Source organism: Pleurodeles waltl, chromosome 9 (assembly GCF_031143425.1).
Source record: "Pleurodeles waltl isolate 20211129_DDA chromosome 9, aPleWal1.hap1.20221129, whole genome shotgun sequence".
Lineage (NCBI taxonomy): Eukaryota > Metazoa > Chordata > Amphibia > Caudata > Salamandridae > Pleurodeles > Pleurodeles waltl.
This window is the reverse complement of record NC_090448.1, coordinates 290,165,887-290,188,573: the sequence shown is the minus strand read 5'-3', so window position 1 is coordinate 290,188,573 and position 22,687 is coordinate 290,165,887. Positions and strand designations below refer to the sequence as shown.

The window sequence follows — 22,687 nt, the reverse complement described above, 5'->3', positions numbered from 1 at the left end:
ACTTTCTCAGGAGGAGAACAATGGAGATACTGACTGAAGTGGAAGCTGCAACAATATTGTTACCTGACAAGCTGGATGATGAGGACGTTGCAAGACAAACCAATCAACGACATGTGAACGGAGTAATAGTAGAATTCATAGATTTGGAGTTTTAGTTTTATTGGACAACGTGTGAACATGCGATTAACTGACCAATAGGGATTTGGGAAGTAGTTTTATTAGTTTTGACTTAACGGGACTGCACAGACAGCAGACATTTCCCATTGCCCATTTTTCTTCCTGGCCGAAAGGCTAATATTTTCTTGTGCGTCTTGACAAGAGTCGTGCTTAACTTTAATGCTTAGAGACTTTGCGTTTTCTGAACATTGATGCTGAATCCTGATGCCTTGCTGATCGACTGACGACCTGAGGATGAAGACTGACTCTTCTTGCTGATCCACATTGAGGATAGGTATTATGACCCAGACTGTTGATTATTATGCATATTTGCTTTTCCTTTCTAGGTAACAACTGCATTGTTTTGATAGAGCCATAGTTAGATGTTTTCCAAATTTGTGTTACTAAGGGCCAGATGTCTGAAAAAAGCCTTTTGCGATTCGGAAATAGCGATTTTTAAGAAATCGCTATTTCTGAGTCGCAAAATGCCATGTAACAAAATTGCAAGTCGGAAATAGCGATTTCTTAAAAATCGCTAATGCAAATTGCGAGGACCAAATACCGAATCTCAAAAATATTTGCGATTCGGTATTTGAAAATCGCAATTTGCGAAAACGGACACCTGGCACAGCCTGATGACATCCCAAGCAGGAAGTGAGTCAGCCCAGGCTGTTTCCAGGTACCACACCCACAGGAGCAGTCAGAGAGAGTCACAGACCAGCCCCAGGGAACAAGTTTGTGAGCAAGCCAGGACCTGATAACAACATGGCCAATGCTGGTAATGGGAAGGAGAAGGGAGAGAGGAAGAGGAAGCTGAAATTCGGTGAGCAAGAACTGGAGGTGCTCACTGAGGAGGTGGTGAGGAGCCATGACCGGCTATTTGGGAAGAGCTCACTCCAGGTACCAGAGAGTGACAAGCGAAAACTCTGGGCTGACATCCAGACCAAAATCTGCGCAGTGGGGGTTGCGCAGCGCTCAGTGGAAGAAATACGCAAGAGGTGGTACGACCTGCGTTCCCGTGCCAAGGAGAGAGTGGCCAGCAGGCTAAAGAAGCACAGGAGGCGGACCATCCACCCAGACACCCTCCACCCCCATGGAAGACCTGGTGGAGTCGACACTGCTTCCAGAAGCTGTCAGTGGGGTCACTGACATTGACACGTCCGGCACACCCAGCACCAGTAAAGGTAAGTCCAATAATGAAACGTAACCCCACATGTGCATGTACAAATACCCCTTAGAAAATAGCAATTAGTGCAAAGCATTGTGATAAGTAGTCCATTCCACATCTTACATGCGGCAAAACAATGCCTTATGGGAGTGGTAGTCCACAACCCAGAGCTGAAAATAGCACAGAGAATGCAATGTAGTAGAGCGACACCCAGAAGAACAAAACACCCAGTACATAGTGATACGATGTAAGTGTACATATAATAACGTTGTGCCACATTTGGTGATACATACATAAATGACATGCTGCACATTGTCGTTGCAGATGGCTCAGGCCCAGCAGCAGCAGAATGTGCCAATGTGGGGGATGCAGAAACACAGCCTCTGTCCGACTCCAACACCAGCGAGTCATTGTGTATAGCACCAATCAGACGCAGGGCAAGGGTGTTACCTCTCCACGATCTGAACCAGGACTCCGATGACATGCGTGATGAAGGCCACACTCCATCCCCAGAAGCTAGATCCACCGGAAGGCAGCAGTCTCTGCCCCAGCGCCACTCAACTCCCCGCAGGAGGCCTCACGATGCAGGCACACAGCAAATAGATGTAGGTGAGGGCCCATCATTTTTTGGGGGCTTGGAAGCATCCATGCTCAAAGTGCAGCGCTTGCAAAACAAAAACATGAGGGCAATGCACAGGCAGTTGCAGTCACACAATGCCAATGTGGGGGGGCTGCACAAGCAGTTGGAGTGTCTGAATACAAACATCTGCAAGCTGCATGAGGGACAGCAAACAGCTGTGGAGAACACCAAGGAACTGACAAATGCAATTAAGGAACTCTGTACTGAGATCAGGCATGAGCGAGTCAGCCACCGCAGGCACGAAAGGCAATTCATGGATATGTTCAGTGGCTTTTGCAGATCTGTAAATCGTCTAGCTACATCTACTGCCCTGATATCACGGCGTGCTGTGGCCGCACAAGTGGAGATAGCACATAGCAGTCGGGATGTTGCCCAGGGATTGGTGCAAATTACCAACGTTCTGGACTCTATGCTGACAGCACGCAGTGCTCCACCCAGCGAACTGGGAGTTGGGGATACTGAGCGGTCATCTAGCCTCAGCAGTCTTGTAGTGCCCGTGATGGATCCTAGGCGTCGCAGTGCCATGCAGAGTACTGCCTGTGAGCCTGAAACAAGAGGTGCCGGCGAGGCCACTGCGCACTCAAGTGGGATGCGTGGTTGTAAAAAGTGACATTGAGGGCCACAGGGGACTACCTTCACATGTAGAATTACAGTAAACTATGATGACAATAGTGCGACACTGTTAATGGCTCATGTCTGACTCATGTGTATTGCTATGTCCTAGTGACACGTATGTTACTTGAAGTCAAGGTAATACGCTAAACCATGTCGCTTCGCAAAAAAACGCAAATTTTGCGCTTCCTTGTTTTTGGCCTGCGAATGCCTTTCATGCATCGCAGACCACGTTTTTGCATTCGCAAACGGGTGATTTCTGCGAATCGCACCGTTTGCGAATGCAATTCCGTTTGATACATCTGGCCCTAAATCTTTTTGTATGAAGCCCAACATGCTGATGCTAATCTGATGTTAGTTAGGGATCCTCACTAATGAAATCATGATAACAGGGATTAATGTTTGATGAATTTCTCTGCTAAATTTAATGTACGTAATTACTTTGACGCAGTTGACTTTGTTATTGATTTGCACCATAACTTTAGAATGTGTTGTAGTTCAAGCTTTGATTAGATTACGTTTCTTCCGCCGCTTTGGACAGCCTGTATTGTTTCTGTATGTGTTTCATTTGATTTTGAGATTAATCTACATGACCTTAGCATTGTTAATATAGGGAAATAAATATTCTAACTTTTACTAAAACGTGTGGTTATTCATGACTAAAAGGTCATGATGTGTGACAATTACGGACTCCATTGATTATTAGTTATTGATTGCTAATGATTATTGATTATTGTGTATTTGTTATTGATATGTACTGGCACTGTAGTAAGAACATCTTAATTGCGAGTCAAAAGGTTAATCGACCTATTCGCGTCCACTTGTAAGTTTACTTATTAAGGTCAGACGCGCTAGCACTATTTTATCATTATTAGTATCCTGTGAGATTTGCTGTGACACGAATATCTCTGCAGCAGGCAGATTAACCCCATAAACTATTTTGAAATGCAGCCTTTGTTTATCGTCCGCTTTATGTTGTCAAACTTTGAATACCAATTTAATTTCGAGTCTTTTTTTCCAATTCCAGTACGGTGCCTCGCATGTATACTTCAGCAATGCCTGCTAGGTTTCTGTTGCCAATAAAGTATTTTTGTATTGAACAGCGAGCGGACAGTTCCGCCGGGGTGGCACTAGGAAGACACGGGAGAAAACCGTGCTGCGAGCGAGAAGACAGGACGTAGAAAAAGAACAGAGTGGAGGTGGAGCCTGGAGACGAGAAGGAAGGTCAGGCTGCCTAGTTCCGAGAAGGAGGAGCGAGGGTGGTAGGAGGGACGTCCGCAGAGAGGCTTGCACAGACTTGCCCTGATTACACTGTGCCGAGCTGCCTTCCCGTCTCCCGCGGCTCCATCGGCCTGTCAGACGCAGGCAGCAGCTGAAGTGCTCCCAGGGCTTGGCGCGGAAGAGTCATTGTAACGGCGCTTCAGACAGGTGAGTCATGCCTCATTCCGATCCGCATTTCACATACTACTAATGCTTTGCCTGTTGTTCCATTCCCTTGGTTTGACGGTCTGTTAGATCAAATGTGCCAGTGCAAGGCCTATTCGGGGTTTAGCAGTTGGGTTACTAAAGTGCACGAGTTTTCCACATTGTTGTTGAAGAAAATGCCGTCCCATAAAGTGTGTGCCGGAGGAGGGGAGAGCTATAGTTTGATTCTGCACTCAGGCCTGTTTAATCGGAGTTCCCAGATGTTGGAAAGTGGGGCACAGGAGGATGAGCCAGTGTGCAAGTGACTCATCTCCAACTCCGCCCACCTCTCAGAGGCATCTGTGTGTCAAGAAACCTCGCAGATGCGCTGTTCGTGGTATGGGCAGTGCTTTAAATGGGCCGGTGTACTGTCCGGTACTGAGTACCGGCACTTTTTTATTTTGAGAGGGGGAGTACCGGCACACCTCGAGAAAATCGTAATACTTTTAATTGGAGAGTACCAGCACTTCTCAGAAACAAGCAGGTTCTCTTGGACAGAGTACCTGCTCTTTAATTTTTCCATTTCAAGCACTGGGCTTGGGGTAAGCTGCTAGGACGCACCGATGGACGAAGCGTGTGCACGGAAGTGCTCGATCACCCGGCCTGCATCCTGTCAGAGTTTCAGTCCTCCTGGGATAAAAGGGACATGTTTTCTAACTAGACCTCGTTTATGTCGGGGGAGGGGGCATGGGTGAGGTGTACCTACACCTTAGTGGGTGTTGCCACCCACACCGCCCTGGTTTCTGTGGTGTTTTACTCTCTGTGATTGACACTGGGGTGGTGTTTTCACAACACTTATTGAAGCAATGTTTGTGGGAATGAAACGTAAACAATGCTCTAAAGAGTTGTCGAAGAAAGACCCTGAAATATATACTAAGGAACCAGACCCGGGATATCATAAATAAGTAATCGAGTACCTGTTTCGGGTCTCTGATCCGGAAACTAAAACGATACGAAAAGCATATTTTCTTGCTATTAGTCGCACGCGCGCACTCGGTTGGACTGGTTGAAGTATTGTTCGGCTCACTGTGGTATTTCCTGGTGGAAAGCACGCTGGTGTGAAAGAGCAGCAACGGCTGCACGCTGACAGGTGCTTGGCTGAAAGACAGGCACCACACCCACAGGAGCGCACAGCAAACAAGGGTCAGTGGTTGAAAGCCTTCCTAAGTGTTCCTCACAGGATCTCAGAGCTGAATTAAAAAACATCGACACCGCCTATCATGATTGACAGATTTCTGGATACTAAGATTACATAATCACTTAATGCACACACTTTAGAGATGTATATGTAAACGGCTGATCATCACGTATTACAATCCGTAAGGGGGTAGACTAACCTTGGATCAGGAATGTGCAGCCATAGCTGATGGCTTCAGGGTATGCTTCCAACAGCTGTCAAGATTTTAGCAGCTCTGCATGCCGATGTTCACTTTTTCTGATGCCGAAAGGCATTGACAAAAAACATTGGCAAAGACAACAAATAGGTTGAAAGGGTGAGCCATGTTGGCGTCGACAGTGCTTGTTTGTTCTATTTGACAGTCACCTAAGTCTGACGGAGGTACTCCATCTTCCTTTTGCTTTCTTTGCTATTGTCAGAGATGTCTCTGATGACTAAAGTGTACCACTGTTCCCAAATAAAGGCCCCCTCACCCTAGATCGTGCTGTTATTAGCAGAATCACTGCTAATTTATATTTCATGGGCACAGGCCTTTGTACCTGCAACCCAGAGGAAAGTGTCGTTGTGTACGTTTGTATATGTATATTTTGCCCTTCTCCATCTTTGAGATAGCAGCTGGCACACATTCATTCCAAGGTTTTCCACCCAGAAAACTGATTTATTTGGTTGGTAGAGAAAAGACTAGATAGAGTTTCCCTTGTCTGAATGAAACTCAAACCGACTTCCTTTGTGTTTGCTGCTTCCCAAAGCAACCTTGGCAGATACTGACTTTCCCAACTACAATCCTGAAACCACTATAAACATATGTGACCTGTGACTGCTTCATTGCTTGGAAAAATGTGAGAACATCAGGAAGATGCTGTTATCCAGGATTGGAGTACTATTTTAATTTTCAAATAAGGTAGACTGTTTCTGGCTTCCTGTCTTCCTCACGTCAAGATGATATGTTAAGGCCTACTTGACCGGTACTTGTTACATCATCTGGACATGAGGCCTGAACGGGTGTGTAGGAAAGATTTCTCAATAAACTGGGTTCACTGCTATGTTGCTCCTTTCCCTGCAGCCCTAAGTCTGGGAATCCTCCGCGAAACTATGTTGTTGTGATTTGTGGCGAGATTAAAAGGCACCTTCTTTTCTTTGTGTGTCTATGGTTAAGGCACTGACTGGATATTGAAGGTATTGAGTGTTATTTACTGTGGCATAAGGTATCTGAGTTTCTACTGCCATCTATCTCTCGACTGTTTTCCTCACTGGGTAGGGAGAGTCAAATGTCCGCGAGAAATTGAGTAATCCAGTTGGAGAGAAATAGTACTGTTTTCCTGTGTCAGAGGGGTAAGTGGCAGCTCCAGACAGGATATTGTCAAGTAAACACTGACTGCTTTAGTACCGCAAGGAAAGGCATCACAGGCCTTTCCATCAATATTGTGTCATGGTCTGGGGGACACTTCTCCATGAGGATGAAATAAGATTGGAGACCTTCCACTGATGGCCCGTGAAAATGGTGTATAATATAAACCACAAGTTTATTTAGGAACAGATTCATAAATTTAGATCTAATCATATGAAGAATGTAGTCTTTGATGATGAGTAGGCTTCCTACCGCTTGATGCCCAGAACGTACTGTTTGGGATGAAGGACAACACGTTTTCATGTATAGTTTGTTCACTGTACAAGTAGGTCCAATTCGTGGCAACACAACCGTTTTGTCTGTCATTTTACGGCACCGCAGTAGGGTTGTGGGAAAGAGGAGTGCCTGCTGGTCAGACAAACACCCACATGTACAAGATGTCCCAAATGGTACATTTATTTTATAAAAAGCAAAGCCTTATCTATTAGGGCAAGAGTTGTAGGAAAAAACAGCGAGCCGTAAGCTCGGCTTACCGCACCAGTATATGTAGATTTGTAAGCAAAATGCAACCATTTGTGGTTATTTATCATTTTCCCAAATAATACCCCTACATTGCATGCATATATCTACAGAAGAATGGATGCTAGATTGGCTGTCATTGCCGAAATAAAATTGTACCCAAATAATATTTGCAATTTGAAAAAAAAAGTTTGAAGGTGAAAGGCAGTTTTGCTAAACTATTGTGCAGTTTTTGGAGAACAACTTTAAATAACATTTCTCTTAAGGCATCCTTTATTTGAAAGTGTTTGAAGGGTGCAACTTTTTTAAAACAAAAATATTTGTATTCATTTTATTTAACAAGTTTTATATAGTCCAAACAAAACTGTTTCAGGTGACCGAGCACTCTACAATAATAATGAAAGGATGTTAAGAATTAAACGATATGTTATGTACAAGTAAGTGGAGTAGATCATGGTGCAAAAAGTTACATAAAGTCAGAATAATAAGATCAGAACCAACACACATAGTCATTCGAAATGCTGGCATCGGCAGAATCCGACAAGTGTCAGGGCAGTGGGTAGGAGGTGGGCAACGGACACACTGCATGGATCTCGGAGATGTGGACGGGCGTGATAAACGGAGCCTCACACAGGCAGATAAGCATTGTGCTTGAGGAGAGAGAGGAATGGCCTCAATGTGAGAGAAATATGTTGTCTGGTAGAAGCTTTACTTTTTTTTCTGAAGATGGAGGGCTGCACCTGTTGTCTGAGTGAGAGTTCCAAGCTTTAGGGGCCGTTCTGGAAAAGGATCAATTGTAGGTTCTTTTTTTAATTTTTTAGTGGCTTAAATAGTAAGGAACTTGTTTTTCTGGAGGTTCTGTTTTCACCAGATAATGCCAATATCTGGGACAGATAAGGGGTGTCGTGGTGTAGCACGTTATGGGTCATACAGGCAATTTTGAGATGGAACCTGGCCTCATAGGGTGCCCATTTTAGAAATGGAGGTCAGGGGAGCTAGGATCTTTTTTTTCTTTTTTTTGAGCCAGTGATGAGCCTCGCTGCCGATAGGAAATCAGTGTAAAACCACTGAAGGCAAAATAGGAGGCCCATTCTTAGAGAAAGTCAACTAAGTGCACCCATAGTTGAATGACCTCGCTTTGGAACAGATTTCAAGCTTTCATGAATTCACAAGAGTTTACAAATGAAGGCCTAGAAACCATACTCGACTTTTGTAACTCCTTTTTCGCATGAGCAAATTGAAATGCCAAAGGAATTTATAAGTACTACGTTTGTGCCTATAATTCACATAAGTGCGTTTGGATTGTTTACAGCAGGATGCCCAGGGGATACTGATGTGCAAGGAAAGATCAAACCGAGTGGCATTGGTTCTTGAACAAGAGGCAGGTAGTGGACAGACAGAATGGGTCTGGCTTCCCTTATCTATCTTCAGAATCCACTTTTCTACCTAAAAACAAAATCCATCACTAGGAAACCAGTAATTAGTGTGGCGTTGCCTGTGATAACATACAGTGCAGGTGGTATTTGAAGCGTTGCTAGGAACTGCTCAAGTATCAGCCAGACAATGGCGAGCGTGTTGTTTTCAGGCGGCATCATTCTAGTCATCGCATCTCATTCTTTTATCCCTTTCTCTGCACTTGTGCCTCCTGACCGGGGACCTGTTTGAACCTGCATACAGCCCTGTGTTCCAGTTCTTTAATCCTTTCTGCAGGAGTTTTACTATTTAATTTAAAGATTCATCAGCAGTGTGTTCGATATTTGGGGCGTTGAGAATCTTTTCTTTTATTTGGACTTTCCCTGACCAGAACCTCCCATTTGTGCCCATGACAGGTCAGCCTCCTTTTCCAGTTCGAAACAATGGCTCCGAAGCGGAAGACGGCAACCAAAGCCAAGGTGCCCGACAGTGTGAAAAAGGTGAAAAAGGAGGAGCCAGACAACTTCCGCTCTGCCCTGGAAGCGCTGAAATCTGCCCCTAAGCAGGCTGTGAAGGCAAAGGTGGACTCCGCATATCCTTTCAGTGGTGGAGAGGTGAGGGCCTATTTTTGACATTCACAGAACACTTTCCTACCCTTGCAAGCCCCGAGGTGCGGTACATTTATGTATACTTCATTTGTTATGCAAGGTTGAAAGAATGTTTGTTGAGGATTGCTTATGTGAGACACGTAGGGCTGTTGTGGTTGAGGTTTAGAAGTGTTCTCCAATCATGACACTGTAGGCATTACGCGGCACAATATTGTATGATGTATGGCGAAAGTGGAAGGAGTAGAATCACAGTTGGTTTACACAGAGTATAGTGGCTCTTGTAAGTTGCACCCACTAGAAATTTCTTTTAGGAAACAGCTAGGTCTTTATTGCCCTTCAAAAGTCAAGACAATTGCTGTTTATCTGTATTTCTTTCGAGATTGTGTTCCAGAAGTTGACGTCTGGGACGCAAAGTTAGGAAATTATTTTGAAGTATTCGTTTGGTTTGTCATGGTTCTTCCAGAATGTGTTGAGTAGTGAAACATATTGGCATCCTTAGTAGTTGTGTACAGGTCCTCTGCTGTTGCTGGGTTTTTACTTTGCGCTTGTATGTTTTTTCTATGTTTTTCTTGACTGTCTTTCAACGACTCTATTTTTTTTGTGTAACTTCACGTTCTAGTTGAACCCTCCAGCCTTCTAACTGCATTGTCAATTTCATGAGAGTAAGAGGAACCACTTGACCTAAAGTCTGAGTGGTGGAATTGGTTGGTAGTCATGGAGTGGTCCACTGAGTCAGGGTAGGAAGTAAAATCGAAATGGGGCTGAGGTATGGTGAAGTGAAAAGATAGTACAAATAAAAGTTTAGGGAGAAACAATGGTTAAAGAAGGTAAGGTGCTAGTAAAAAAGAATCTCCCATTATAGAGTCGGCATGATTATAAGTGGTGGTTTTGCAGATGTTTTTCTTGAGGAGGAGAAACTAACTCCTTGTATGTTGCTTGTTTTGGAATGAACAAAAGCGGAAGGAGGTATGTTCCAATAAGGGTTTCCTAAGGCTTCCACTCCAGGAGGAAGATTTGCAGACCCCTGAGAGCTTTGTGGGATCCACAAAGGTTTGGAGGTGCAAAGTGAGGTTGCATGCACTCCACTCAGCAGTTGTAATACACAAACAGGACCTTTTGAGGACTCGACCAGAGGCAAGTGTAAAACAGCGTTCAGAAAATAAAGCAAAATAGCAACCCACTAAAAATAATATGGACCCCACCTACTGTTAAGTGAAAGACAACCCACTCAGTTATAGTGTGTCCCTCCTAGGGCTAGTGAAAGGACAGTCCTTTGAGAGCTAAACTATAGTTGGCCATTGGAAGTAGTGGCAGTAAATAAGAAAAGGATGAGTGAGACATGTGGGCCCTGCTTACGTGAGGAAAACTGGTTTATTGTCGCCAGTAGGGTCTGAGATGTGCCCTTCTGAACCTGATGCATATTTAAATAGACTGTGGAATGGAGGCAATGCCTAAGCTTTTGCCCTGGGAAGTGAGAGAGCCACAGTATGCACCGAGTCCCTTTTTCCAAGAGAGTTAAGCGGGACTTAGTAGGCAGAACGCCTTCAATTACCATGACAAATAAGAGAGCCATAGAATTGGGAGAGAGCCTCCATATACAGAGGGAGGTAGGATTGCTGGGGAAAAGATAAAGCATCTCAAAGTCCCCGGATAAGTAAGAATTAGAGGATGGGGAGATGGCCACCTAATCTCCATAGAGGTCAGAGAACTATATCTTAGGCAGAGAGTGTCCATTTCCACTAAAGGTATGAGAGCTGGGGAATACATAGAGCCAGAGAATACAAAGCCTCACAACTGTAAAACCTTCATCCTAACAACAAAATAATAGGTATAGAGCTTTCATTTCCCAGAAAGACGGAGAATAGCTGTAAGTCCATTCTCTACCAAAGAGGTAAGAGTGCTAGGAGAAGGGGATGGAGAGAGAGAGAGAGAGAGAGTTTCCACTTCCCTGGAGAGGCAAGGGAACAAAACAATAGGCAGAGCTTACACAGCTCCAGGCAAGTAAGAGCACTAGAGACCAGGCTGTGAGTCTTCACTTCCCTATAGAGATGAGACAGCTAGAGTATAATTAGTGACCCTCCAATTCCTTGGGTGTAAGAGAGATGATATATATACCCAGCACCTCTGCCTTTTCTGGGATGTGAGAGCCTCCACTTTTTCAAAAGGTAAAGGAGCTGGATATAGAGGTTTGCCTTCACCACAGAAATAAGAAGACCAAATACTACATAGTTGCTCGTGTATGCCTCAGGGCTACAAGAACTGGAGAATCAATAGGGTTCCAACGGCCACGGTAAGAGGGTTCAGATCATGTAGAGTCTATCCACCTCCAAGGATGTAAGAGATTACATACAGATTTTCCCTCTACTGAAATGTAAGAGAGCTAGAGAATATCCACTTCAATTTTAGTTAAAAAAGCCAGATAATATGTAGAGGCTCCACATCAGGGGCCAGAACACCAGAAAGTACATGTAGTGTCTCGTTTTCTCCTCTGGGTAATAAAAGTAGAGCATACAAAGAGTACATCCACTTTCTTCGTACTTATGAGGTTGCTGGAGAGACAAATCCCAAAATTTATTGGGAACTGTCTTCTAACTCACCTCACAGCATTGATGCACACTAGTGGGAGGTGTGAAGAATTTGCACTCAGTGAAAAACTTTAAGGCTAAGTGCTTTCACTCTGGCATCTTGTTCGATCCCTAAATCCACATCTTTAACCTTCCAAGGACTGCAGTATAAATAAATTCAATAGCCCACCTGTGAGGAGAGCTTCCTATTCCAATGAGAGTTGCGAGTTTTGGTAAACAATGCACTTGAGGCTTTGTTTTTTCTCTGAGAGGCAATATGATGCAGAGTTCTCAGACCCTCTTCTACCACTTATGCTCATCTTCAGCATACTTAATCCTTCCTGTTATCTGGAAGCTGTAAGATAACAATGTTTTAAATCCAAACTAAACGTGGTGACATCCTCTGATCTCTACGGTTTCGCCCCTTGTTAAAATGAGTGATCCTCTGATGTCACCAGTTGTTACTTTCTTTGGTTCCTTTTTACTGTTTTTAGAATGGAACGACCTAAATGTTGAGTATTGTCAGTTCTGATGTGAAGATAGCAGTTTGTCAGAACTCCTTACCAGTTGCTGATATTTTCAGTGGTCTGGCTGCAGTAAACACATGATGTTTGTTGTAGGTTGATGTTTTTTTGTGATTAACTGAGCCACATGTGTATATATGACTCAAGAAGGAACTTGACTAGAGATACTTAGAGAGTTGCACGCTGAACAGCACCATTAAAAAAAAAAAATCTCCTCTGATGATTGACAATGACCACGGAATTCAAGTAAATAACTTTTCAGGCACTGAATTTAACCGAAAATATATAATTCCACATCTTCTATTATGCACTGATTTCACATGTCAGGTGAGGACATACTCTGTTCAAAGGGTGTGCCAAAGTTCTTTGCAAATTCAGGCCTTCCCATAATGAGTTTTACAATCCCAAGCAGAACTAGAGCTACAGAGGCATTCACGATAACTCAACAGATGCATTTTCTTTTACATAAACAGCACTTTGTGCACATCTTAATATTTCTTATAATTTGGGCTGTGGAAACTGCTTTCAGTCACTGACCCAGGGCTGTTTATTGTTGTTTTTTAAAATACTTGAAACATTCAAAAGAAGCACTTACTGCATTTTACAGTCTGTTTGTATATTAGTACCATTCTAGGTAGAGGCTGCAGAGACACATCCCAACATAGAAGAGGTAATGTTAAGATCTCAGTATTTTGTCCTGCTTGTTTTGCTTGTCTCCTTTAGATTTCACAGTGAGGATTTCTGCCACTATCTACAACATCACGTATCCATGACTCCTCTCTCTCTTTTCTACAGGTGTATGAGGACTATGACTGCATGCTGAACCAGACCAACATTGGGCATAACAACAACAAGTTTTACATCATCCAGCTCATTGTGAAGGGAGGTTTGCACAGTTGCTGGAACCGCTGGGGACGCGTGGTGAGTACTCTTCTGCCCAGGCACCTAAGATTACAACCACTTGACACTGTTGGGTAGGGGGAAGGAGCACTGCAAATGCTGAAACCCGAGTGAACGCAATAAGTATCATCCCTTATTTCGATTGACAACTTCATCTATTAACCTTTTGGCTACCTGTAACTTCTGAAATTAATGAGGCTGCAGGGTGAGTAAATCCCTTCTCTCTAAAAATCGCTTCCTCCACCATCTGCCACCACAGCCAGTGGTTTGTGGGCATATTATCTTTCATCACTGTCGAGTGCCATCCCTTCATACATTTGAAGACTTCCTTTGCCATATGCCATCATTAAGGGTGCAATACAGTTTTTCAGTCTGTTAGTCTTATGTAGTGTGTAGCACTAATTCAGCTTCCTCAGTTGCTGCTTTAACCACAGGCTCTATTTCTCTGTGATCCCTATAGTGAGTGCATCACCTATTTAGTTCACTGAAAGCATATTGATGTAAAGGGTAAAAGGTCTCAACTTCATAAACTTTGTGAAGTTTTGCTCAGAACATCATGGAAGTTTCACTGGTGGTTGCCAGTGGGTAGTTATAGTTAGGACCATGTTTCCATAGAAATAGCAGGTTTTGATTTCCCAAATACTTGGGCGCAGTTTGACGAATCTTCACAAAACTTTCCAAAAAAATGTTCCTCCACCTCAGTTCCTAACTGGACAGTTTTGAGTGGATTCATTAAGTAGGGGCAGAGAAAAAGGAGGGTACCAAAACGCATTTTCCCCATTCATTTTTTTCCACAGGAGCATTAGTCATCTAAAGCCCAAACCACTAACAAGATTTGCACAAAGTTTGACAATAAGCTAGACCTTGATCCCAAAAGAGTGCTGTTTGTGATTTGGTGTAAATCTGTTAAGTAGTTTTTGAGCAATTAATGCTCAAACACTTTGTATATCTCCCCCCTCGGAGTACCTGTAGAGCCTAGAGATCTCATGGAGAGATCCGATCGGTTGCCACCACATCAACCAGGATTCGGCGGCAGCCACCTTAAGACCCTGTCTGAAGAAAAAGGTGAAAAAAAGACATAACGGGGCAATATAGGGCTATCCTGACCCCCTAAGCCTGGAGGTGGGGTCTTAGAGGGCCATTTTTTATGGAATTTAGCCCAGGGATGGGGTTCTTGGATCCTGTTAAGGCTCTGGGAGAGGGGTTGCATGCCCAGCGCACATATTTAAGTAATGCCCCGGAGCATGGGCCCCCTTAGTGGCCCCTGTTGGCTTGGGGAGAGGCCATGCGCCCCCTCTCCTCAAAGGCCTTGGGTTTTGGGTCTCCTGGTTCCCCTTGTGGCTTGGAGAGGGTGGTCGCGCACCCCCTCCTGTTTTAAAACAAAAAAAGCCTAGGAGGATGTGGTCCCTGGGGCCCAAAGTGGCTTGAGGAAGTGGCTGTGCTAATGGGTTAGATGCAGAGCCTGGCCGCAGACCAGGCCCTCCGGCCAATTCCATGCCAAGCATGGCCTTTGACCATGCTCAGCGTGTTGTTGTTTTTGCCTGCGGGATGTTGGCATTTCGTATGGTAACAAAATATTACTTTATATTAAAAATCCTAGACATACGCTGAAAAAAACAAAGTAACATTATAGAGAATTTCAGTGACTGCATAACATTTTAGATGTACAAAACCACTGAAATTCACCAGTTATAGTTATCTCAACCCAGTTATAGTTTTCTAAAGCAATTACAACTCGCACCTTCGCCATACACTGCTATCCCACATGTTGCATTACTCATGACATTGATAATAACACTGCAACATTTCCAATGAAATCATTGATGAGAAAACTGACAAAATTCAGTTGTTTTTTACTTTTCAAACATTACATTGTCACTGAAAAGCTAATCTAACTATAACGTTACTGGAACATTTGTTTTTTCAGTGAATTAATATATAATTGCGTGTGTGTGTATTTAGCATGTGTCACTGTTGATACACAACTGCTTTGCATACTCCTGCCCTTTATTGCCTCTATTGTTGGATGTTTGCAACTTGTTTTTCTTCAGAGAAGTTCGAGTCACAAGATTGGTAGTGACTCCGCTCTTTGTCCTCATTTAAACAGCACATTGCCTCTAGCTCAGATTGGTTTCTTCCTCAATTGGGTTTGGATGGTTTAATACTCTGTTCCAAAGTCGAGGCGTTTACTTTCTCTGGGTTTTGAATTCTTTGATTTGCTTCATGTCAAAACAACTCAGTTCTGAGTCTTGCATGGGAAAATAACCTATTGCATCGAGGGAGGCATCCTTTTGCTTCAGTGGATTTCCTGAACCATTGACTGGTGACCTTGATGCCTCTATGCATCTATTTTCTTCAGACTTTAACTATAAACTCTTGAGAATGCACCAAGAATAACGGTATGAATGGACCACCATTCCACTTCTGTCCTAAGTGTAATGCAAAATAACCCTGGGATGACCACAACAAAGTCTACAGTATGTAAAGACATCCTGCGACCCTTGTGTTGCCTTCCTCTGTATTTTTCAACATCGGTGGGCACACCACAACATGCAGAGGCAATTGCTGTTGTAGTTGCCTGACAACCTCAGGCCTGTTCATATGCCGAGCACCCAGGGGGAAGAGCAAGGCCTCTCCGGAAACCCACCTTGCCAAGCATCGGGAAGATATTGAGGTACGCTTCTCTGACCGCTCTGACACCGAAGAGGAGCTTGAGTTTCTCAAGCCAAAGGTGCTGCATATTTGTGCTCAGGTTGCACAGGTCACTCCCAAGCCACACAAAGCTGAGAGGCTGAGGCAAACTGCATGTAAGAAGGCCTCTGCTGAGGCCACTTGAGGCGCATCCCCACCTAACAAGGAGTCTAAGATGTGGAGGGAAGTCAGTAGCACTTGTGGCGCCACACATTGGTGTATTGCCAAATTGGTGGGTGTAGGAAGTTGGCTCTGTATGTGCTATTTCAAAGTAAGGAATAGCATGCACAGAGTCCAAGGGTTCCCCTTAGAGGTAAAATAGTGGTAAAAATAGATAATACTAATGCTCTATTTTGTGGTAGTGTGGTCGAGCAGTAGGCTTATCCAAGGAGTAGTGTTAAGCATTTGTTGTACATACACATAGGCAATAAATGAGGTACACACACTCAGAGACAAATCCAGCCAATAGGTTTTTGTATAGAAAAATATCTTTTCTTAGTTTATTTTAAGAACCACAGGTTCAACTTCTACATGTAATATCTCATTCGAAAGGTATTGCAGGTAAGTACTTTAGGAACTTTAAATCATAAAAATTGCATGTATACTTTTCAAGTTATTGACAAATAGCTGTTTTAAAAGTGGACACTTAGTGAAATTTTCACAGTTCCTAGGGGAGGTAAGTTTTTGTTAGGTTTACCAGGTAAGTAAGACACTTACAGGGTTCAGTTCTTGGTCCAAGGTAGCCCACCGTTGGGGGTTCAGAGCAACCCCAAAGTCACCACACCAGCAGCTCAGGGCCGGTCAGGTGCAGAGTTCAAAGTGGTGCCCAAAACACATAGGCTAGAATGGAGAGAGGGGGTGCCCCGGTTCCGGTCTGCTTGCAGGTAAGTACCCGCGTCTTCGGAGGGCAGACCAGGGGGGATTTGTAGGGCACCGGGGGGGACACAAGCCCACACAGAAATTTCACCCTCAGCAGCACGGGGGCGGCCGGGTGCAGTGTAGAAACAAGTGTCGGGTTCGCAATGTTAGTCTATGAGAGATCTCGGGATCTCTTCAGCGCTGCAGGCAGGCAAGGGGGGGATTCCTCGGGGAAACCTCCACTTGGGCAAGGGAGAGGGACTCCTGGGGGTCACTTCTCCAGTGAAAGTCCGGTCCTTCAGGTCCTGGGGGCTGCGGGTGCAGGGTCTCTCCCAGGCGTCGGGACTTTGGATTCAAAGAGTCGCGGTCAGGGGAAGCCTCGGGATTCCCTCTGCAGGCGGCGCTGTGGGGGCTCAGGGGGGACAGGTTTTGGTACTCACAGTATCAGAGTAGTCCTGGGGTCCCTCCTGAGGTGTTGGATCTCCACCAGCCGAGTCGGGGTCGCCGGGTGCAGTGTTGCAAGTCTCACGCTTCTTGCGGGGAGCTTGCAGGGTTCTTTCAAGGCTGCTGGAAACAAAGTTGCAGCCTTTCTTGGAGCAGGTCCACTGTCCTCGGGAGTTTCTTGTCTTTTCGAAGCAGGGGCAGTCCTCCGAGGATGTCGAGGTCGCTGGTCCCTTTGGAAGGCGTCGCTGGAGCAGGATCTTTGGAAGGCAGGAGACAGGCCGGTGAGTTTCTGGAGCCAAGGCAGTTGTCGTCTTCTGGTCTTCCTCTGCAGGGGTTTTCAGCTAGGCAGTCCTTCTTCTTGTAGTTGCAGGAATCTAATTTTCAAGGGTTCAGGGTAGCCCTTAAATACTAAATGTTTAGGTCTGGGGGGTTAGTAGCCAATGGCTACTAGCCCTGAGGGTGGGTACACCCTCTTTGTGCCTCCTCCCAAGGGGAGGGGGTCACAATCCTAACCCTATTGGGGGAATCCTCCATCTGCAAGATGGAGGATTTCTAAAAGTCAGAGTCACCTCAGCTCAGGACACCTTAGGGGCTGTCCTGACTGGCCAGTGACTCCTCCTTGTTGCTTTCTTTGTTCCCTCCAGCCTTGCCGCCAAAAGTGGGGGCCGTGGCCGGAGGGGGCGGGCAACTCCACTAAGCTGGAGTGCCCTGCTGGGCTGTGACAAAGGGGTGAGCCTTTGAGGCTCACCGCCAGGTGTTACAGCTCCTGCCTGGGGGAGGTGTTAGCATCTCCACCCAGTGCAGGCTTTGTTACTGGCCTCAGAGTGACAAAGGCACTCTCCCCATGGGGCCAGCAACATGTCTCTGGTGTGGCAGGCTGCTGGAACTAGTCAGCCTACACAGACAGTCGGTTAAGTTTCAGGGGGCACCTCTAAGGTGCCCTCTGTGGTGTATTTTACAATAAAATGTACACTGGCATCAGTGTGCATTTATTGTGCTGAGAAGTTTGATACCAAACTTCCCAGTTTTCAGTGTAGCCATTATGGTGCTGTGGAGTTCGTGTTTGACAGACTCCCAGACCATATACTCTTATGGCTACCCTGCACTTACAATGTCTAAGGTTTTGTTTAGACACTGTAGGGGTACCATGCTCATGCACTGGTACCCTCACCTATGGTATAGTGCACCCTGCCTTAGGGCTGTAAGGCCTGCTAGAGGGGTGCCTTACCTATACTGCATAGGCAGTGAGAGGCTGGCATGGCACCCTGAGGGGAGTGCCATGTCGACTTACTCGTTTTGTCCTCACTAGCACACACAAGCTGGCAAGCAGTGTGTCTGTGCTGAGTGAGAGGTCTCCAGGGTGGCATAAGACATGCTGCAGCCCTTAGAGACCTTCCTTGGCATCAGGGCCCTTGGTACTAGAAGTACCAGTTACAAGGGACTTATCTGGATGCCAGGGTCTGCCAATTGTGGATACAAAAGTACAGGTTAGGGAAAGAACACTGGTGCTGGGGCCTGGTTAGCAGGCCTCAGCACACTTTCAATTGTAAACATAGCATCAGCAAAGGCAAAAAGTCAGGGGGCAACCATGCCAAGGAGGCATTTCCTTACAGTGGGTCTCCTTTATAGTGTAGGAAACTGGCTCTATATTTGGTGGACTCAAATGAGGTGACAGTGTGTGAACCCTAGAGGAATTACAGAGGCACAAATGACACCCGAAAAGCTGTCTTTTGTGGTAGTGTGGACGAGCAGTTAGAGATATCAGAGGGTAGTGCTAAGCATGTAATCCACACACATAGGCAGTAAATGAGACACACACTCAATAAAGAAATCAGACAATTTATCAAAATAAGGCATTCTTTTATATAAATTTAGATACCAGGATTACTGGAATCAAGTGAGCACTTTTGGAGATATAGGTGGTCATTACAACCCTGGCGGACGGTGTTAAAGCGGCGGTAAGACCGCCAACAGGCCGGTGGTAAAAATTTAGCAATTACGACCGTGGCGGAAACCGCCAACAAAGACTGCCACTTTAACACTCCGACCGCCACGGCAGTACAAACAAACAGCTCAGCGGTAACCGCCAACAGACAGGCGGAGGACAATGTATTGCCCACACTATTATGACAGGTCAATCCGCCACCTTTTCCGGGGCGGATTCACCGCGGATAAAAACACGGCGGAAACAGGCATTTCGAATGAAAAACGCTCACCTCTACCCACTCCATGAGGAAGGAGGACACCATGGAGCCGGAACTCCATATTTTTCCTGCAATAGTCTTCCTGCTTCTGTACCAGGAGCACCAATGGCGGCGGCGAAGACCACAGTGAGTACTGCACCTACGACACAGGGGAGGGGGGAGGGAAAAAACGGGGACACACACGCAACACCCCCACCCACACCCACACCCACTACAACACACACACCAATGCATATCTATACATCACAGTTACACCCCCCCCCCAAGCCCACCGGAAGAATGCAAAGACAAAAGGAAATGAGTGTAACCATTGTAATATATCAAAATTCAGAATGCAAAAATATACATATATACACTATTAACAAAATATACACCACGATTAGTAGTCCAGGTATTGCACCATTCATAGTCCGTGGACCACTGGGCCCAAAATGCGTGGGCGAGGCCCACACACGATACCAGATCAAAACAGAGAGAACACTGCTGGGGCATCAGATAGAAATACAACAGGCACCTCGGGGAAGGGAAGGGGGGCACCTCAGCCGGATGAGTGCACAACGTCAGATCCACGAGGGGGCTTCATGCCCATAGATGTATCCTGGGGAGTGCAAAGCCACAGTCTCTCAAGTCCCTACCGTGGGTGGGTTGCCCACTGTTTAATCCTGGGGAATGCAAAGCCACAGTCTCTCAAGTCTCTACAGTGGGTTGCCCACTGTTCCATCCTGGGGAGTGCAAAGCCACAGTCTCTCAAGTCTCTACAGTGGGTGGTTTGCCCACTGTTCCATCCTAGGGAGTGCAAAGCCACTGTCTCTCAAGTGGATAACAGTCTCCACTGGTTCTGGAGGGGGACTGGTGCCCAGAGTGCTTCATCCTGTGCAGGACAGAGGAAGTAGATGCATGTCTCCACTGGTTCTGAAGGTGGACTGGTGCCCAGAGTGCTTCACCCTGTGCAGGACAGAGGTAGTGGATGCATGTCTCCACTGGTTCTGGAGGGGGACTGGTGCCCAGAGTGCATCACTCACCCCGTGACGGTCCCTGTTGCGTCAGTGCCCCTGCCACTCATGAGCTAGCGGTGCTTGACTTGGCGGTCCTTGCCCTGTTCAGCGGTGCTTGACTTGGCGGTCCTTGCCCTGTTCAGCAGTGCTTGCCCTGTTCAGCGGTGCTTGACTTGGCGGTCCTTTGCCCTGTTCAGCGGTGCCTGACTTGGCGGTCCTTTGCCCTGTTCAGCGGTGCCTGACTTGGCGGTCCTTGCCCTGTTCAGCGGTGCCTGACTTGGCGGTCCTTGCCCTGTTCAGCTGTGTTTGCCCTGTTCAGCGGTGCTTTACTTGGCGGTCCTTGCCCTGTTCAACGGTGCTTGCCCTGTTCAGCGGTGCCTGACTTGGTGGTCCTTGCCCTGTTCAGCGGTGCTTGACTTGGCGGTCCTTCATTGCCCAGCTGGGCTGTGGCTGGCGGTCCTTCATGTCGGGGCCCTCCTGGGCAGCGACGATGGGGCTGGCGGGGCCCTCCTGGGCAGCGACGATGGGGCTGGCGGGGCCCTCCTGGGCAGCGATGCTGGGGCTGGCGGGCCCTCCTGGGCAGCAACGATGGGGCTGGCGGGGCCCTCCTGGGCAGCGACAGTGGGGCTGGCGGGGCCCTCCTGGGCAGCGACGGTGGGGCTGGCGGGGCCCTCCTGGGCAGCGACGGTGGGGCTGGCGGGGCCCTCCTGGGCAGCGACGGTGGGGCTGGCGGTGCCCTCCTGGGCAGCGGGGATGATGGCGGTCTTCTCCTCCCAGACATTACGGGTTTCTTCTGCCCCTTCCCCACCTTGGGAGGAGTCACAGCTGAGTCCACACTCCCCCCGGGACCCTTGTGAGCGGCTTGGGTGGCTGGAGTCTTCCCCCTCTCCCGCCGGGCACTGGCCAACTTCTGGTGCTTCACAGGGGGGGGGACTGGCTGTGCTCTGGCTCCGTGCCACACTGGCTGTCCTGGTGGCAGGTGCACTCCACATACCTGTGACAACAGGTACCACTGGTCCCGTTGATTTTGTGGCTGAGGTGCTAGATCGGGACCTATGAGTTGGACGGGGGTGGTGTGAAATAGGTTAAGGGTGGACAGGAAAAGTTGTTTGGTGACACTGGGATGGGTAGCTGGCGGGGGTTTGGGAGTGGAGGAAGAGGTGGTGGTTGTAGGAGGTGTAAGGTTCGTGGCTTTGGGTGCAGGTGCATGCGCTGGAGGCTGTTGTAAGGTGGATGGCTGTTGGGTGTGTGCCTGCGTTTGTGTATCTTGGGAGGGGGCGTCAGACACACTGGGAGAGGACACGGGACGTGTGAATGGTAGTGGGGTGGTGACTGCACATGAATGGGGTGTGCCGGTGGGTGTGCTGGCGCGGGACTTAGTGGCTGTAGTGGTAGTGCATGCAGGTGTGAGTGTAGACGAGACTGGGAGGTAGGAGGGAGACGACGAGGAGGGGGACACAGTGGAGGCAGTGGATGTTGGTGTGTCTGTATGTGTGTGATGCTTGCATGAGTGCCCGTGGGATGTGTGGTGCTTATGTTTGCCTGAGCTTCCCTTGTGTGGTGAGGTCTGTGCAGGCTGGTCTGATGGTGGGCTTGGGATAGGCAGAGGTACAGGGGATTGGGTCTGGGTGGAGGAAGTAGGAGGGGGGAGGCTAGACACCGGGACAATGGCTGCCATCAGTGCTGAGGCTAGAGTTTGAAAGGTTCGATGAAGGGCAGCCTGACCAGAATGAATGCCCTCCAGGAATGCATTTGTTTGTTGCAATTCCCTTTCTACACCCTGGATGGCATTCAAAATGGTAGACTGCCCAACAGTGAGGGACCTGAGGAGGTCAATGGCCTCCTCACTGAGGGCAGCAGAGGTGACTGGGGCAGGGGCTGAGGTGCCTGGGGCGAAGGTGATGCCCACCCTCCTGGGTGAGCGGGCACGGGGCACATGCTGAGGGACTGCTGGGAGGGCGGTGCTGGTAGGGGGGCTGTACCTGTAGTAGTGGGGGGCACAGATGTTGCCGCCACCACAAGTCCGTGTCGCTGGTTTCAGCTCCTGTCCCCACCGTGGTGCTCCCCTCGCCCTCCGTCCCACTGGTGTATTCATAGTCCGTAGTGTGGCCCTCCATGGCCATGTGGGATGCAGCTCCCTCGTGCTCCGGTGCCAATGCTCCTCCGCCTGATGATGCTAATGCACACAAGAACAGGGAGACTGCAAAAAAGGGGGGGGGGAACAGAAGAAAGACATGTTGAGCGCATGGCTTACCGCTACAGTTGGTGGACAAGACAGACACAGCAGCCCCCTGCACTACGTCTCGCTGTTGGGCTCTACAGTGCAATTCCTGGGAAATGGCCTCCAAGGCTATGGACGACATCTGCACATATAGATGACACAGGTGCATGAATAGCTGTAC

At 47.2% G+C, this 22,687-nt stretch overlaps 1 protein-coding gene across 1 annotated transcript in view; it reads left to right on the top strand.

The window, feature by feature from the left end:
- The first annotated feature begins 3,684 nt into the window (after positions 1–3,684).
- Positions 3,685–22,687, top strand: part of PARP3 (poly(ADP-ribose) polymerase family member 3) — a 125,666-nt gene continuing 106,663 nt past the window's right edge. Inside the window, exons 1-3 of the mRNA XM_069206751.1 lie at positions 3,685–4,004; positions 8,914–9,111; positions 12,989–13,114. Of these exons, the coding sequence (XP_069062852.1) occupies positions 8,941–9,111; positions 12,989–13,114 (297 nt within the window). The 5' untranslated portion in view covers positions 3,685–4,004; positions 8,914–8,940. The remainder of the gene's footprint in view (positions 4,005–8,913; positions 9,112–12,988; positions 13,115–22,687) is intronic.